Below are 16,372 nucleotides of genomic sequence, written 5' to 3'. Positions count from 1 at the left end.
AAAAAATGGAAACAAGTTCATATAAAGAAGACAGAACACCTCCATATATTGGAAGATCTGTACAGAACTGCCATGACAGCATTTTACCACTGAAGGGGTGATTAACCACTCATTTCCCACAGGTCTTGATCACTCAACCTCACTCATGACTTTTGGCTCTGGAGCTGCACGAAGGAAAACACATGTCAGGGTAGCATTCCTGACCCAGTTTCTTAAAGGATAGCACATTGCATGGCATGTGAGAAACATCCCTCTCAATATCTTATAGTTCATAGTTGAACATGCCATTATCAGTTTGAGGTTCTGCCAGTCCATGTGGTGGCCACACCGAGGTTCATATCGAGTACTGATTGAAAAATCCAATATCGTTACTCAGAACAGCAGTTATACCTTACCATTAACATCTTGCTAATGCACTGGACAACAGTCATGCCACATGTTATGTGTTGCCGATAATGCTGGTACACAAAAACATCAAGCAGTAAAATGACAATGCATGTTCTTCATTTTCTTTATACACAGCTATATGTGTTATGTAACAGGTTAATCATTCATAGCAAAACATTTTCCCTGTTACTGAGTTTTGGAACTAATTTTGTTTTTCATGTAATTCTCTTTCATGTCTTCAGAAAAACAAGCCATACCTATCAAATTAGATCATAAGGTCATGCTCCATGAGCTCTAAACATGGATACTTTAATTGTGGCAGCCTGTTAGGGTATACATATACCTAATAATATAGCTAAATTTAAATATCTTTGGTTTCTAACCACTCTCTGGAAACAAAGAGAGAAATTTTTGCTTACTTTATCATAAGCAGTTCCAAGATTCTGATCACTTTGCTATAATTTTGTGAAACAACACTTGTAAAAAAAAATATATATATATAAAAATAGAAGAAAAAAAAAAATTAAATATTGAAGAAAGAGCATTATGTAATTATATTTTATTCATTTTAGGAAGATGACAAAAGGGCTGAATTATTTGATGCTACTAAAAGAAGAATTGTAAAGCTTAAGAAGCAAAGGGATGAGTTAGTTGCAAAGTAAGATTATATACAAATTATAATTATTCATCAGTTATATACAAGATGATCCTCTGTCTCTGCAGAACCCAGTTCTAGTTGTAGTTGATTTATAGGCACATCAACAGCTTAAGCCATATTGTGCCATTGTGTGTTATTCCTGTAGAAATGCGTGTTCATGGAGTGATTTACATGTGCACTGAAAAACCTGAAATAACTACTCCCTCCACCTGAGATTTGCTAACTACAGTCCTGGTTGAAGAGTCCTTCAGAAATTCCTCCAGTCTACAGGACCTGTATGACAGGACTCAAACCCAGACCTCTGCAGACAAGTGGCAAAACTACCATATTATTCCAGAGGGGGAAAAAACCCTAAATTTTGTTATAATCCTCCTTACAGAATAAGAGACACCCAATGTGATCAGGAGTAGCTCCAGGATTTACTAAGGGGGAAGGGCTAAAGCAGTGTTCCAGGGAATCATTAAGCTTTAATTGTCATGTAGCAGTGAAAAAATCCACATTATTTTGGTCATGGGGAGAAACTATAACTCCTTTAGCCCTCACACCTGGGGTTTTTGTCATGGGTTTTATCATGTACCACAATGTTTTAAACTATGACATTGATAAGGCCCTAAACTGGACATGATTTGCACTGCACTGCACTGTAGTGAACCATTTCTTTACATTAGCAGGTAGTTAAATTCTGAAGGTATTACTTTCCACAAACCCATCTGTTCAGAAGTTATTTTGCCATGTGCTTACTTTCACTTGACGTTATTATCAGTGGCAGTCCTGGGATTTTCTGAATGAGATATAAAAAACTTCTGGGGGATCATTGAGATTTAATCATAATGTAGCAGTAAAAAAAAAAATTCACATTATTTTTATCATGGGGACTGTGTCACCCCCTTATGATAAAAAGTCCACCTTAGCCCCTATTGATAAAATGGTAAAATGATTTTATGATAAAAAGTCCCCTTAAGCCTCTATTTGGAACTGCCACTGGTTATTATTTCTAAATTTTATTATTTTTATCAGATGTTTACTCCCAAAAAGGACAAGACATGTCATTCCCAAGCTTGTGAAGTAATTAATTCAGTGATCAAATTTTGTGAAGCTAAGAAAATGCAGATGGAAGTTTTCAGCCTCTAATGTGTGCTGCAGCAGGTGTAAATCTTAGCATATGGCAGAAAGTCTATTTGACAGCAGTTGTGAAAAAGTTACCATCCACTCCATTGCTAGATTTTGGCATAAGCCAAATAAGCCATGGCTTGGGATCTCAGTATCCAAGGAGGCTTAGCCATTTCTTTTTGTGGGGATAAAAATCTATAATTGCATATTTCAGGGCCTCTTCACATTCTTTGGTTTTAGAGTCTCTTCATATGGTTTGGCTTAGGGTCTCATCTTGTCTAAATTTGGCCCTACATCCAGTAAACACATGTTAAAATTAAACAATTTTAACAAGTGTGTCATCCATAACACAGTTAATGATTTCTATATTTCAAAGAAAATAGTTTCGTGAGTTTAAAAGCTGCTAATAATATTAAAGAAAAGAAAAGGAAAATAATGTATATTTTGTATCTTGATAAACTCAGCCACCAAATTAATTACTTCAAGCTTGGGAGTGACATTCTTACTCTTCTTAGATATAGATATCTGATAAAAATGTTAAATTTTAGATAAATAATCCTTAAAAAAGTGAAAAAGAAATAATGTCAATGTCAAATGAAAGAAAGTTCAAATAAAAAAACTTTTGAATGGATGTCCATTCGAAAATTAAAACATTTTCAAAACTCAACTGCCTACTATTGTAATGATGTGGTCCACTACCAGAGCAACACTAATCACATTACATTCTGAAAGGACTATAATGGCTCTTTTATTGACACATGAAATTTTGGTAGTAGCATATTCAAGATTGTCAAACAAATCTACCTTATCTCATTAGGCGTGCAATTTCCAGGACCTACGTTATAGGGACCTGCCTATATTTTTCAATCAGGCTGTGAATGCAGAATTTTACCTTATCATTTTTTATGAGGTTGTCAACCAGTTAAGTGATACAGTAAACTCTTTAAAATATGGTATCCTCAGGGATTGAGAGGTGCTGAATAAAAATTTTCTGGATTTTAGAGAGATTTATTTAGGATTGAGCAGTTTTTGCTGCTCAATCATAAGTATTAACACAAACAACTGAAGAACATATTTACATCAGTAAACATTTTTTTTAACTGAAAGATAGTGGTTAAAATGTAAACAACAGTTCAATTTGTTAAATGTGAATAAATGATAACAAATAGAGACACAGAAAAGTCAGAATATCAGTGGATGTGCTTCAGAGAAAAAATACTTTTGCAATGAGGAATAAGAAAAAAATTAACTAGTGTTATTAAGTAATAATTATTATAATGAGGCAGTTTTTATCAGTTTACATGATATTTTGCTTTTAATAATTACTGTGGAGAAATTCAATCAATCAATTTCTTGCATTTAATAACAAAGATCGCTAAGTTTTGTTTTTGCTGCCATTATAGAAAAAACAGGTAGTCAAGGTCATTCACTTGGCCTTCTCTTCAGTAGTATTAGTATGGAGTGGGAAGCAAAGTGATTTGGTTTTTTGGTTTTTTTTTAGGAGCATTAGCAACTAAGGCCATATTGGTCCGGGATATGCGGTGGTCATTCCCTGACCTTTCCGCATCCTCCATATTTGGTGGTGATGGGCTCGAACCCCGGTCTAATCAAGAAGCATGTGCTACGCACTGCTGCTCCTTCCCACCTGGCTACGGAGGCGCCTCAAAGCAAAGTGAAGTGAGTGACCTTGAGTCACTTGTTCTTTTTCTCTCTACTTTATTCATACACATGATGAGCTGTATAACTAGTTATCAATGGCAAAGTAAAACTTTGGTTGTGTGAAATTAAATCTGTTGTTTGTATGCATCAATAAGTTGCTGTTTATGGAAGAGTTTATGGAACAATAGATATAATAAAGCATACATTTTTCTAGCTGTAACCACACTGGGCATTTCCAGTCTATCTTTGCTCTCAGTTGTTCTTAAGTGGCCACACTGGTTGCCATTTCACGAAAGCATTATGTGACCAGCCACAGAGCTGTAATTTGTAAGAGCCATGTGCAGTAAGTTACAAAAATTATTAAATAAGAGATAGCACTAAAAGAGAGAAATTCAAAGTTACAATATAGCTAAAACTATATGGCCTCAGAAAAATAATAAGATGTTACGATTATTATTAGTATTAGTAGTGGCAAATGATGTAAGCAATCAAGCTTATAAAGCATTCACCCAAAAAAAAATCCTACATTAACCATCTATCCTCTCCAATAATTCTTCTAGTTCTTTCTTGATATTCAATGATATTCAAATCAATGATATTCAAATTACCTAACTCCACAACACCAGATGAGAGTTCTAACAATCAACTACCCTCTGGATGAAGGCAAATTTCCAAACATCCAACCTGCAACCATCCTTCCTCAATTTCAATTTATACCCCCTCATGTATATAGTCTGAGCAAGGGGAATGCCATCAACATTTAGCCTGTTCAGTCCATTCAAGGCCTTAAATACCTCAATCAGATCTCCTCATAGGTGCCTAGTCTCCAGATGCTACAATTTGTGGAACTGAAGCCTTTCTTGATAAGTGCATCCTTCTGTCCCCCTCACCAATCTCATTGCCCTTCTCTTTAATGAGGCCTCCAGACCTGTATGCAGTAATCAAGGTGCAGCATACCCTTTGTCTTGTACAATGGAATAATCACTTCCTTATACTTGTTAGCAAAGTTCACATATATCATTGACAAAACCCTCTGAGCTGCCCTGGAAACCTTGTTGGCACTGTTCAGAGACTGCAGTTATTAGTTCAGACACAACATGTGTTTGTTAAGGGGATGTCTTGTCTGACCAATTTTAGTGGATACTACGATGTTGTCACAAAGAAATTGGATGCAAAAAATAATTTTGATGTCATATACTTGGATTTTAGTAAAGCTTTTGATACTGTTGCACATGAAAGACTATTGCACAAGTTGGAACAGCATGGCATTAAGAGCAAGTTGCTGCTGTGGATAAAGGGATGGTTGAGTGGGAGAAGACAGAGAGTGGTAATCAATGGACACTGCTCTTTGTGGACTAATGTTATTGATGAGGTCAATGATATTGATGATATTTATCAATGATATTGATGAAGGTATATCAGGCTTAATCTTAAGGTTGGTAGGGCCCAACCCTACCAACCTTCAGATGATATGAAGGTTGGTAGGGTTGTTAATGACAGTAAGGACAGTATGCTACTGCAACAGGATCTGTTGCACTCCCTTTAGCCAGCTGGTGGCGATTGCTGGAACAAATTTCCATTTGTTGTTGTGGAAGTTGACAGCTAAAGTAAATGCAAGGCTGACAATTAAATGCAATGCTAGACAGACAAACAGTAAATGCAAGGCTGACAAGTAAATGCAATGCTAGACAGACAAACTTTTGGAGTGAATGTATAGGTGAAACGGGAAGGTTTTTTTTTTTGGCTGATGCTATATAAGCTTGCTTTCTTGCATCATATGCCTCTACTAATGCTAATGCTAATTTCTTTACAGCCATTTTGTCTGTGTATTGACACTAGTAATCACCTGCTACTGATGAGCAAGCAATTCGGCCCAAAATCCTGAAACAGGCAGTCAAAGTAGTTTCATCTTTTAAATACGAGGAGCAGTACAAAAGTAATGCCTCCTATTTTTTTCTTCAGAAAATTTAATTCCATCAAGTATGCCTTTTACATCAATTAATTCTCAGTCATTAATAAACACACTGTTTTCCACAAAGTCACCATCATTTTCTATGCACTTCCGCCATCTCTGAGTCAGGCGCTGTATTCCAGTCCTGTAAACATCCTTACTCTTGTTCCGGAGGGTTTTGCAAACACTATGCATGAGCTGGTTGACGTCTGCAAAATAGGTTCCATGGAGTGCATCCTTCAGCAGGACAAAGAGATGATAGTTGATAGGTGCAAAATCTGGGCCGAGAGAGGTGAGGAAGAACAGTGCACTCCAGTTTTGCAATGGCCTCCATCATGTGCAGACTGATGTGGGGTCATGCGTTGTTTTGGAGAAGAACCTCATTAAGGTTTTGTCCTTTCAAACTCTATGGATGCAGGCTTTTAATGTTTCCACATACCAATCTGAGTTGAGTGTGGTGCCACGCTCCAAGAAGTCCACAAGCAAGACCCCATCTTTGTCCCAAAACACTGTTGCCATGACTTTACTGACAGATGACTTTCCAGGCTTCTTTGTGCTTGTGTGTCAGCATTTTAGGGACCCACCAAGCACAAACTTTTTTGTAGCCTAGTTCTCTTATGGTGATTATCATAAAGGAACTTTTAGTGTCAACGTTTTCACATATCAATCTGAGTTGAGTGTGGTGCCACGCTCCAAGAAGTCCACAAGCAAGGTCCCATCTTTGTCCCAAAACACTGTTGCCATGACTTTACTGACAGATGACTTTCCAGGCTTCTTTGTGCTTGTGTGTCAGCATTTTAGGGACCCACCAAGCACAAACTTTGTTGTAGCCTAGTTCTCTTATGATTATCATAAAGGAACTTTTAGTGTCAATGTGTTCACATATCAATCTGAGTTGAGTGTGGTGCCACGCTCCAAGAAGTCCACAAGCAAGATCCCATCTTTGTCCCAAAACACTGTTGCCATGACTTTACTGACAGATGACTTTCCAGGCTTCTTTGTGCTCGTGTGTCAGCTTTTTCGGGACCCACCAAACGCAAACCTTGTTGTAGCCTAGTTCCTTTATGATGATTACCACAGCAGGTTTCCCTATACCTACTGCATCGCGCAGTTTGCTTGTTGTGATGCGGCGGTCCTCTTTGATCAGTGTGTTGATCCACTGCTATCACTGACGTTACTGGCTGTCCGCTTCGGGGCTTGTCAACAATATCACTTTCCTCACTTTTAGTGTCTTACCAAATGTCTGGAGCTCCCAGACTTGCCTGATCATCTCAGTAAGAGTCTCTGGTAAAAAGTAGTCCTTGGCACATCTCCTCATGGCCAAGGTTGGGATTCAGGGGGCAGGGAACCAGGTGTCCCCTGCCCCCTGGATGTGAAGTCGCCAGGTGCCAGCACTCAACACCCAACATAATAACACACATACATTCCTACACACCTACATGCACACACTTGCCAGCCTTGGCCTTTTGCCTTTTCAGATGCTATAGTGGCATATATTGGAAACCCTGGAGACCCCAATTAAAACAAGCACACCTTGACCTTGTCCTTACCCAACATCTAACTATACTCACATCCACAGTATTGTCACCATAAACATTTTTGAGACACATATGGATTTCGATAGGCTTCAGTTCTTCCTTCGTAAGATATTCAATTACCCCTCTTTGCTTGATACGTATCTGTAACATCTGCCATTTTTGAACTATCCATGTGCTGCCCTCACGAGACCGATCACAGCGTCACTCAGTATGGTGAAACTAGAAACCTCTAGTGACCACTAATTGTCACGCAAAATGATCTACAGTGCCACATTTAAAAGCAAAAAATTAGGAGACATTACTTTTGTAGTGGTCCTCGTAAATGGCTGATTAACATTTTGGTGAAACCATCTGCCTGAACGTAGTTCAATACCAGGGTCACTTGTTGCAAAGGCAAGTTTGTTCTATTATGAGAATTAGGACCATTGCATTGTCTGTGTAGTTTAAATTCTGCTAGGAGTTCAATTGAACAAATTATTTACAAATGTTTTGTCTATGTATTGCCAATAGCGATCACCTGGCAATGATGAGGAACCAGTTAATCTTGAAACAGTCTGTCATAGGTCTCATCTTTTAAATAAATGGCTGATTAATGTTTTTTTGGGGACATCTGTGTGCAAGTAGCACAATACCAGGGCCTCTCATTGTAAAGGCAAGTTTGTTCTATTGTGAGAATTAGAAGGATGCCTCACTATAACACAGCTGTGCTTATAACAAGATATATGACTTTTCACAAAGTGAAAAATTAAGACCCTAAAAAGTTAAATAAAGAATAAAGAAGAAACCTTTCCACTTTGTTTTTGATGCAAAAAATTGCTTCTTATGTAAACAGAACTAATATACCAGAAAAACAATTGCAATTGATAGGCAGGATTATACTCAGTTTAGCAGTTTACATTAGCATATTCTGCTGATGAGAATAAGAGAGCTACACATTTTTTTGGGAGCTACTAAGTGGAACTTTATTTACTGATTTCAAATTATTGTTTTTGTCTAATTTTTGATTTAAAATTAGTAATATAGTAATTGTTTATGATGTGATTAATTTGGTGTATTTTTTCTTTACTTATCCCTTGTAATTGGATAAAAAACCACAGTCGACTTCTGCTAGCATTGTGTTGTGTTGATAAAAAAAAAAAAAAAAGTGCAGCCATTATCAACCCACTGCAGGATGGAAGCCTCCTCAACAATTCATGCTGAGGGAAATGGACCATAATCTGCCATGCTGGTCCAGTGCGGGTTGGCAGATCTACCGTATTCAGCAGTCAGGGGCTTGAACCCTGGTCTACTCAAACAGCGTGTGCTACTGCACTCCCGCTCCTGCCCACTCGGCTGCCACGGCTATTGTGTTGATAAGAATGTTCAAATTTTGCCGCCATTGTTTTAGTATTGATATAGCAGATATTAGAGGTTTCTGTGTAACTTTGTAGCAGTGTAATCAGTATCAGAAGAGGCTTATAAACTATATTTTATAGCACTACATACGTGTTTTAATAACTTTATCACGTAGTCCGTAATGTACAACATTAATATTCATAGAGATTTTAGTATTGGTGATTTGACGTAGATATAGTATCGCAAATAGGTCGCTTGAGAGTTTGAACCATGTAGGTTGGCAATAGATAGTTAAATTTATTATCTATTATAACTACTTAGAATTTTCAAATATAACATTATAGCATAATACATATAACTTAAACTTGATAAGAGATATGCAATTCATATAATGTAAACTTGGTAGGAGATATGAAATACATATACTGGAAGCTCAATATTGAATAATGTAAACTTCATAACATAATCGGTGCATAATGTTATTACTGTATTAGGATATAAGTTTAGTGTAGTATTTTTAATTATATTGAATTTGAACCAAAATCTTGCCTCCTACCAGAGCAGCAAAGCAAAAGGCTCAAGGTACTGTTGCCATGGTTTGGGGAAGAACTGAGGGAGTGGTTGTCCTCTGAATCACAGCCTTATTAAATGTACTGTTTGTTTGATGTTTGTGGAGCAATCAGGAACAAGACATAAACTATATTTTATAGCACTACATACGTGTTTTAATAACTTTATCACGTAGGCCGTAATGTACGGCACTAATATTCATAGAGATTTTAGTATTGGTGATTTTGCCAAGGGGACTGTCCTTGTGTGTGATCGATATAAACAGTGTTAGGATGTTAGGTGCCAACTAAGTTTTGTTATGAGCCTTTACAAGAGCGTGAAGAATTGGGTGGATGTCCTCAAAGGATTTAAATTGGGGGCCCATCAAGGTCTCAGCTGCCCACATCAATGCCAGAGTTTGCAATCGATCATCAGGCAACAGTGGCAATCCCCAAGGCAGATTATGCTGGTCCTATGAAAGTTAATTGTTGTCAGTGACTCTGTTGTCAGGAAAATGGGAAATATATTGTGCAAAAAGGATAGGTAGAATAGGACTAGGGTATGCCTGCAAGGGGAAAAAGTTGATGACGTTGTAGAGCAGATATCATCATCATTTAAGTAAGGAAGCAAAGGTGATATTGTTGTACATGTTGGCACTAATGACATAAAGAGTAGGAGATCTGCAGATTTACTTAACAAGTACAGGTAAATGTCTTAAAAAAAAAGTTGCGAGTTTGGGTTAAATTTGAAAGTGTCTACAATTCTGCCCAGACACAGTAGTAGGAGTATATGATGAGAACCTTGGCAATCAGTTTGGTCCTGGAGAGATACGAGCAAGTGAGAGTACAACTAACATGATTCGTGCAGAGTAACAAGTTTATGAAGCTTAAAAAAAGGAAAAGAGAAGATTCTGAAAATTTATTTGTTTTTTATATGATTGAAGATTTCAATGAAGGGGAACACATTTCACCATAATAACATAAAAACCCACACAATTCCAGCTATCGATATTTTCACAAATGCAATAACATTGAGTTTACTACCCGTTTATAATTGATTGCACTAACAGAAAAAGCCCAGTGAACTGGAAACTGCAAATTATTTTTATTATTTTATGGTAGTGACATCCAGAAATGTGTTTTAGAAAAATATCATAAAGGTATTCAAAACTGATTCTTATAACAGAACATATGATAACGATGAAAGTGTAGTGCGTTTTAATGATTTGAATTGGTGACCAGTACAATTTACATTATAAAAATGACCTTTTAGAGAGATAAATAGCTTAGTTGTATAGCAGAAATTTCAACTTCCAAGGTCTTGGAACAAACAACTAAAAAACAGTGTTATTGGGTTCACATTACGATATTTTCACGATACGATGGTGTCTCTGGAACGGTTTAATGTCGTAAAGTGGGGTGCACCGTATTGTATAGCTATATGCGTGATTTGAAATGCGGTATTTATGAATGTTTAACATTCATTTTTTTCAATTAATGTTCTTATTTTTGATTTTTTTGATACTTGATAAAAAAAAACCTCATAAAGTGAAAACTCGTAAAGCGGGAACTGCCTGTAGTCTGTGCTTGTTACCAGGAGAGACTTAAATAGAAAGGGTACAAGAATATTTGCTGATGCTATCAAGGTTAGGTGAATTGGAAAACTGCCAGCTTGGTGGGGAGGATATACAGACTAATAGCTTAACAATAGCCCCAAGCAGAGGTAAAGTGATTCTTGCAGTGCTTCTATTGAAATGAGCAGCAGCCTGGAAAGCAAGGTGCCGGAGATTTCAAGAACTGCTGGGAGTCATCATGGAACAAGTAAATACGTGGGCTGTATTAGAGTAGTTAAGAGTAAGAACTGGCGCTTGTATACTTGCATGTACACCAATGCTAGGAGTATACTAAATAAATTTGATGAATTTGAATTGCTGGTAAAGACTTCAAAGGCAGATATGTTAGAATATCAGAGATATGGCATCATACAGATATAAGGAATGCAGAATTGGAATTTGGGGAGTACAGTGTGTGTACAGAAAGGACAGATAGGAAGGAAGGAGAGGTTATGCCCTTAGGTAACACACAAAATATAAGGCAGTGCATCCAGTTAACATGGGTGGACAGTGCAACGTTGAGTCAGTTTAGTGTGACATAAACAGTGGGAAAGCAAAAATGAGAGTAGGAGTGTGTTATAGGCCTATTGTCTCTGATGAGTACAACAAACAACTGTTCAGAGAAATACAGTTGGCCAGTAAATCAGAATGTCTTATAATGGGGCATTTTAACTTCCCAGATATTGACTGGAACTTGTGGGTTAATCATTCGCATACTAGCAAGTGTTTTGTGGATTTATTGGATGACTATTTTCTACAGCAGCATGTTCGAGGAGCAACCAGAGAGAGTAACACCCTTGATCTGATTAACAGCAGTGATTATTCATGCATTAAGAATTTGCAGATAAAGGAACCACTAGGTGGCAGTGATCACAGTGTACTGATATGGGATTTACTTAAAGATGTAACTACCATCAGGGGTAAAGGGAAGGGATTTGCTTTCGTAAGAGTGATTATGTTGGTCTCAGACAGTTTTAAATTCTATACAGTGGGACCACTTGATGACGTTACCAACAGCAAATTATAAATGGGAAGCATTCAAGGAATTAATCTTGGAAGCTACTAGGCTTTTCAGAGAAGGTAAAGAAAGCCAACACAAGAACCACGGGACATGTTGGCTAACTTACCCGGAAAATTAGTTTCCTGATACCGCACTCTAGCGCTGCTTACTCGGTAAACAGATGATAGGTGTTATTGGTCTTGAGCAGGTCGAGAACAATATATTGATTAATAGGTAGGCGTGGCAAACAATGCACTGATTGGTGTGTGAACACAACAGACAATAACATCGGTTTAGTATCACTTGCCCTAATCTCAGAAGCACTAATGGTCACTTGCCCTAATGAATGCTTTCCATAATGGTGAAAAAAGGTCAGGTTACCTCCAGTTGAATTCCATGGGAGCTCGAACCCCTCCCAAAGTCCAGCTGGTAACCTGACCTTTTTTCTTTAGATTCATGGGTGGACTAGTGCATAAATTGTTTATTAACAAAATATTAATTTTTTATTACTGTATTTTTATTTTTAAAGACTCTTGTACGCATACACATGTATCATAATGTCAATCAATACCTCAATAGCTATTCACAATATATATATATATATATAAATGGATTCTTAATGTAACTCTTTAAAAGAAAAGTTTAAAGAGTCATATAGAAAAGAGGTAAAAGTAGATGAAATGGTTTCGGTGAAAGCAAGATTAATAAATTAGGTATGATGATGCGCCTAAAAGCGAAAAGAAGCATTCAAGGATGCAAGGGTATATGTAATTTGTATTAATATTAAATTAAATTGAATAAGTATAAATGGATGTGAAAGTTACACAAGGTGCCAGTAACTATAAGGGTGAGGAAAGTAGAAAAAGAAGAGTATTAGATTAGTGAAAGGTGAAAGAATATTAGTATTAGTATTAGTATTAGTAATGGCCGCATGGTGCAAGAAAACCTATGGCTTATGCTGCACCAGCCAAAAAAAAAAAAAAAAAAAAAAAAATCCGAACAAAACAATGATAAAAACAAAAAATAAAGAAATAAATAAATAACTAAATAATAATAATTAATAAATAAAAAAAAAATAAAATAAAAAGGAAATTAAACCTATCATCCTATGCGCTTTCCTTACCCGAAAGTACTATCCAGATGACCTTTGAATTTCCCCAAACTGTCGGCCTCTACAACCCACAAAGGCAACTTATTCCAGTAATTTATAACTCGCTGGCTAAAATAAAACTTCCTGCAGTCCAATCTAAACATTTCCCCCCGTAACTTGAATTTATGTCCCCTAGTTCTAGCATCATTTATAATCTTGAAAATTTTGTCCTCATTCATTTTACTGATGCCTCTCAGAGCCTTAAACACCTCAATCAGATCTCCTCTAAGGTGTCTAGTTTCCAAACTCTGCAACCCACATATTCCAAGTCTTTCTTCATAAGGACGCCCTTTTGCCGATCTCACCAGGCGAGTTACCCTTCTTTGCACCCTTTCAAGAAGCTTGATGTCTTTTTGGATATCCTGGAGGTTATAATGAATTAAGTAAATTATGGGCTGGATTGCCAAGCCAATATAAAGTGGGGGGAGGGATCTGTAAAGTAAAATTAGTACAACAAAATGTTAATAAAAATAAAAATAAAATGAAAATGGTATAACTGCCATCAGATATGGGGGAAAACAATTTTAGTACAAGGTCTAATATAGGTAATGCAAAAAATGCTTGATCTGATGTCAGCAGAAATGAATATTGATACATGATTAGGCATTTCAGCAGGGAACTACACCTGACCACGAATCAGGAACTGTGTTTCTATACTTGTTCATAGTAGTAAAAGAAAAGTGAAATGCCAAAAAGGAATGAAATGAAATTAGCACTTTTTAATGCAATGTGGACAAGGTAACTTTCACATCCATTTATATTGACTCAATTTAATTTAATATTAATACAAATTATATATATAAAAAATGATAGATGCAATGACATTACTGAAAGTCTTAGTAAACAGTAATGAGAAATTAAAATATATAAAAATATATAAAATATATATGACTGGGTTATGGATCCAGGGTACTACGGTAAATGTAGAAAAAAACCGGCAACCATAATGAAAATTAGACAAAAAAGTAATTATCAGTGTATTTGGTAGGGGAGTTGAGCTATCAGGTATAATAACCATGGAAAAATTGAGAAAACCTGTGTGCTAAAAAACAAATTGCCTGGATTAAAATGCAATTAATATAAGCATAATTATTGTAAATACCTAAAGCTGTGGGTTCTAGGACTTTAACTACTTCGTCTGGGGTCGGCAGCGAAAATCGTAGGCGCCACCGCAGTAAGCCAGGTCTCTGTTTCTGTTATGATATACACGTAAAAAGAAAGTACACGTATATATCATAGCCGACCCGACAGAGACCAGAAGGAAGAATAAAAGAATAAATAAACTTTAAAAAATAATAATAATAAATAAATAAGTTCATGCCGATAGAATCCTGTAGAAAAAGAATGAAATATAAAATCAAAAAATCTAAGAAATGGGGCAAAACAAGGAAACTTACTGTCTGTATGGACCAGAAGACATTGAAAGTCAATGATGACCAAAGGAGAGAGCCAAAGTTCACGTGCAGTGTATATATGTCAATTGAAGTGGCCCTGTTGGGGGGAAGGTGTGAATTCATAAACAGGAAACAGATGAGGCAAAAAGCCAGCAGAGGGAGAAACAAAAACTAACAAAGTGGTGTGGAAAAGACACTAAACTTTGTAATAGAAGAAACAAGTAGCGATAGTAGAGAAATAGAATCTCGATATTGCTTTCAGCCAGCCTAATTGCTTACAAGAAATAAAATGTAGTAAAAAGAACAGCAGAAAGTAATTGGAATGGAGGTGAATAAAGTAGTGCTCAGGCTGTCGGGGTTGCAAACCCATACCACAGTTGGTCCCTGGACGGATGACTGGACAATTGGCTCATGTATTTAAGTTAATAATGGCAATGTATTTTTAAGATAAAAAAAAAATAAATAAAATAAAATATTTTATTATAGTAGTGCCCGAGCACTCATCGTGGACTAATGTTATTAGTGGAGTCCCTCAGGGTTCAGTGTTGGGACCATTATTGTTTTCTGTATTTATAAATGATATTGGTGATGGTATATCAAGCTTATAAATGATATTGATGATGGTATATCAAGCTTAATGTCCAAGTTTGCAGACGATACAAAGGTTAACAGGGTTGTTAAGGACACTACTGACGCTATGCTGCTGCAACAGGATCTGGAAAGGTTGAGCAGATGGGCTGAGAGGTGGCAAATGAAGTTTAACATTGACAAATGTAAAGTACTACATATGGGAAACAGCAACCCCAGAGCAACATATCAACTCTGTGGTACTACACTGACAGTGGTAGAGAATGAAAAGGACCTGGGGGTAATTGTGGAGGCAGATATGAAGTTCTCTGAGCAGTGCAGACGGGCTGCAAGAGTAGCTCATGGTGTCTTGTCAATGATATACAGGAATTTTTCTAGCAGGGATAAGGAGGTGATTATTCCCTTATATAAGGCAATGGTCAGGCCACATCTAGAGTACTGTATACAGGTCTGGAGGCCTCATTTCAAGAAGGATGTAGAGATGCTGGAACGAGTACAGAGAAGGGCAACAAGATTAGCGAATGGAACAAAGGGTTGCTCTTACGAAGAAAGGCTTAAGTTTTGCAAATTATTGTGTCTGGAGACTAGGCATCAGCGAGGTGATCTGATAGAGGTGTATAAAGCCTTAAATGGTTTAAGCATGCTCAGTGCCGGTGGGATTCTTCCTCTCGCTCAGAATAATCGCCTGAGAGGGCATAAATTCAGATTGAGGAAAGAGAGATGTAGGATAGACGTGAGGAAATTTGCCTTTAGCCAGCGGGTGGTTGGTTGGTGTAACAGACTTCCATCCCTTGTTGTGGAAGTTGATAGCCTAAATCAATTTAAGGCTCAGCTGGACAGGTATTTCGAACGAACGGAGGGGTGAAATGGAAGTGTTTTTTTTGGCTGATGCTGCACAAGCTTACTTTCTTGCATCATATGCCTCTACTAATGCAAATGCCGTTCTCGACTTCTTTTCCAGACCTATAACAACTACCGTCTGTTTACCCAGTGAGCATCGCTAGAGTGCTGTGTGGGGGAAACTAATTTTCTGGGTAAGTTAGCTGATGTTTCTTGTAGTCCTTGTGTTGGCTTTCTTTACTTTAGCCTTCCAACTAAGAAATACTGTTCATGGTTTAGGCCTAAAGAATATTAGTTGAACTAATGAAACTCGTAGCAGAGAAGAAAAATGCATGGGGTGCATATAAATTATCAAGGGACACAGAAGCCTATGGTAGATATAAGATAGTCTGTAATCAAGTCACAAAGGAGGTTAGGCAAGTGAAGGCAGATTACGAGAAATCTTTAGCATCCTTTACAGTTTACATGAGTAAAGAGTAGAAGGATGCGGATGGATCAGATTGGTCCTCTCGATATCGATGGTTCAACTGTTAATGATCCTGCTCAGGTAGCTGACAAAATGAATGACTATTTTGCATCAAAATTCCCACATGAGAAATTC

General features: G+C 37.0%; 1 protein-coding gene across 1 annotated transcript in view; it reads left to right on the top strand.

Annotated features, from left to right (window-relative positions):
- LOC150079479 (cilia- and flagella- associated protein 210-like) overlaps positions 1 to 16,372 on the top strand; it is a 135,351-nt gene that overhangs the window by 81,208 nt on the left and 37,771 nt on the right. The window contains exon 6 of the mRNA XM_090383084.1: positions 960 to 1,045. Within this exon, the coding sequence (XP_090239210.1) occupies positions 960 to 1,045 (86 nt within the window). The remainder of the gene's footprint in view (positions 1 to 959; positions 1,046 to 16,372) is intronic.

This window comes from Mastigoproctus giganteus, chromosome 10 (assembly GCF_048544385.1).
Source record: "Mastigoproctus giganteus isolate SK-2022 chromosome 10, ASM4854438v1, whole genome shotgun sequence".
NCBI lineage: Eukaryota > Metazoa > Arthropoda > Arachnida > Uropygi > Thelyphonidae > Mastigoproctus > Mastigoproctus giganteus.
The sequence above is the reverse complement of the archived record's forward strand: the minus strand, read 5'-3'. Positions and strand labels throughout refer to the sequence as shown.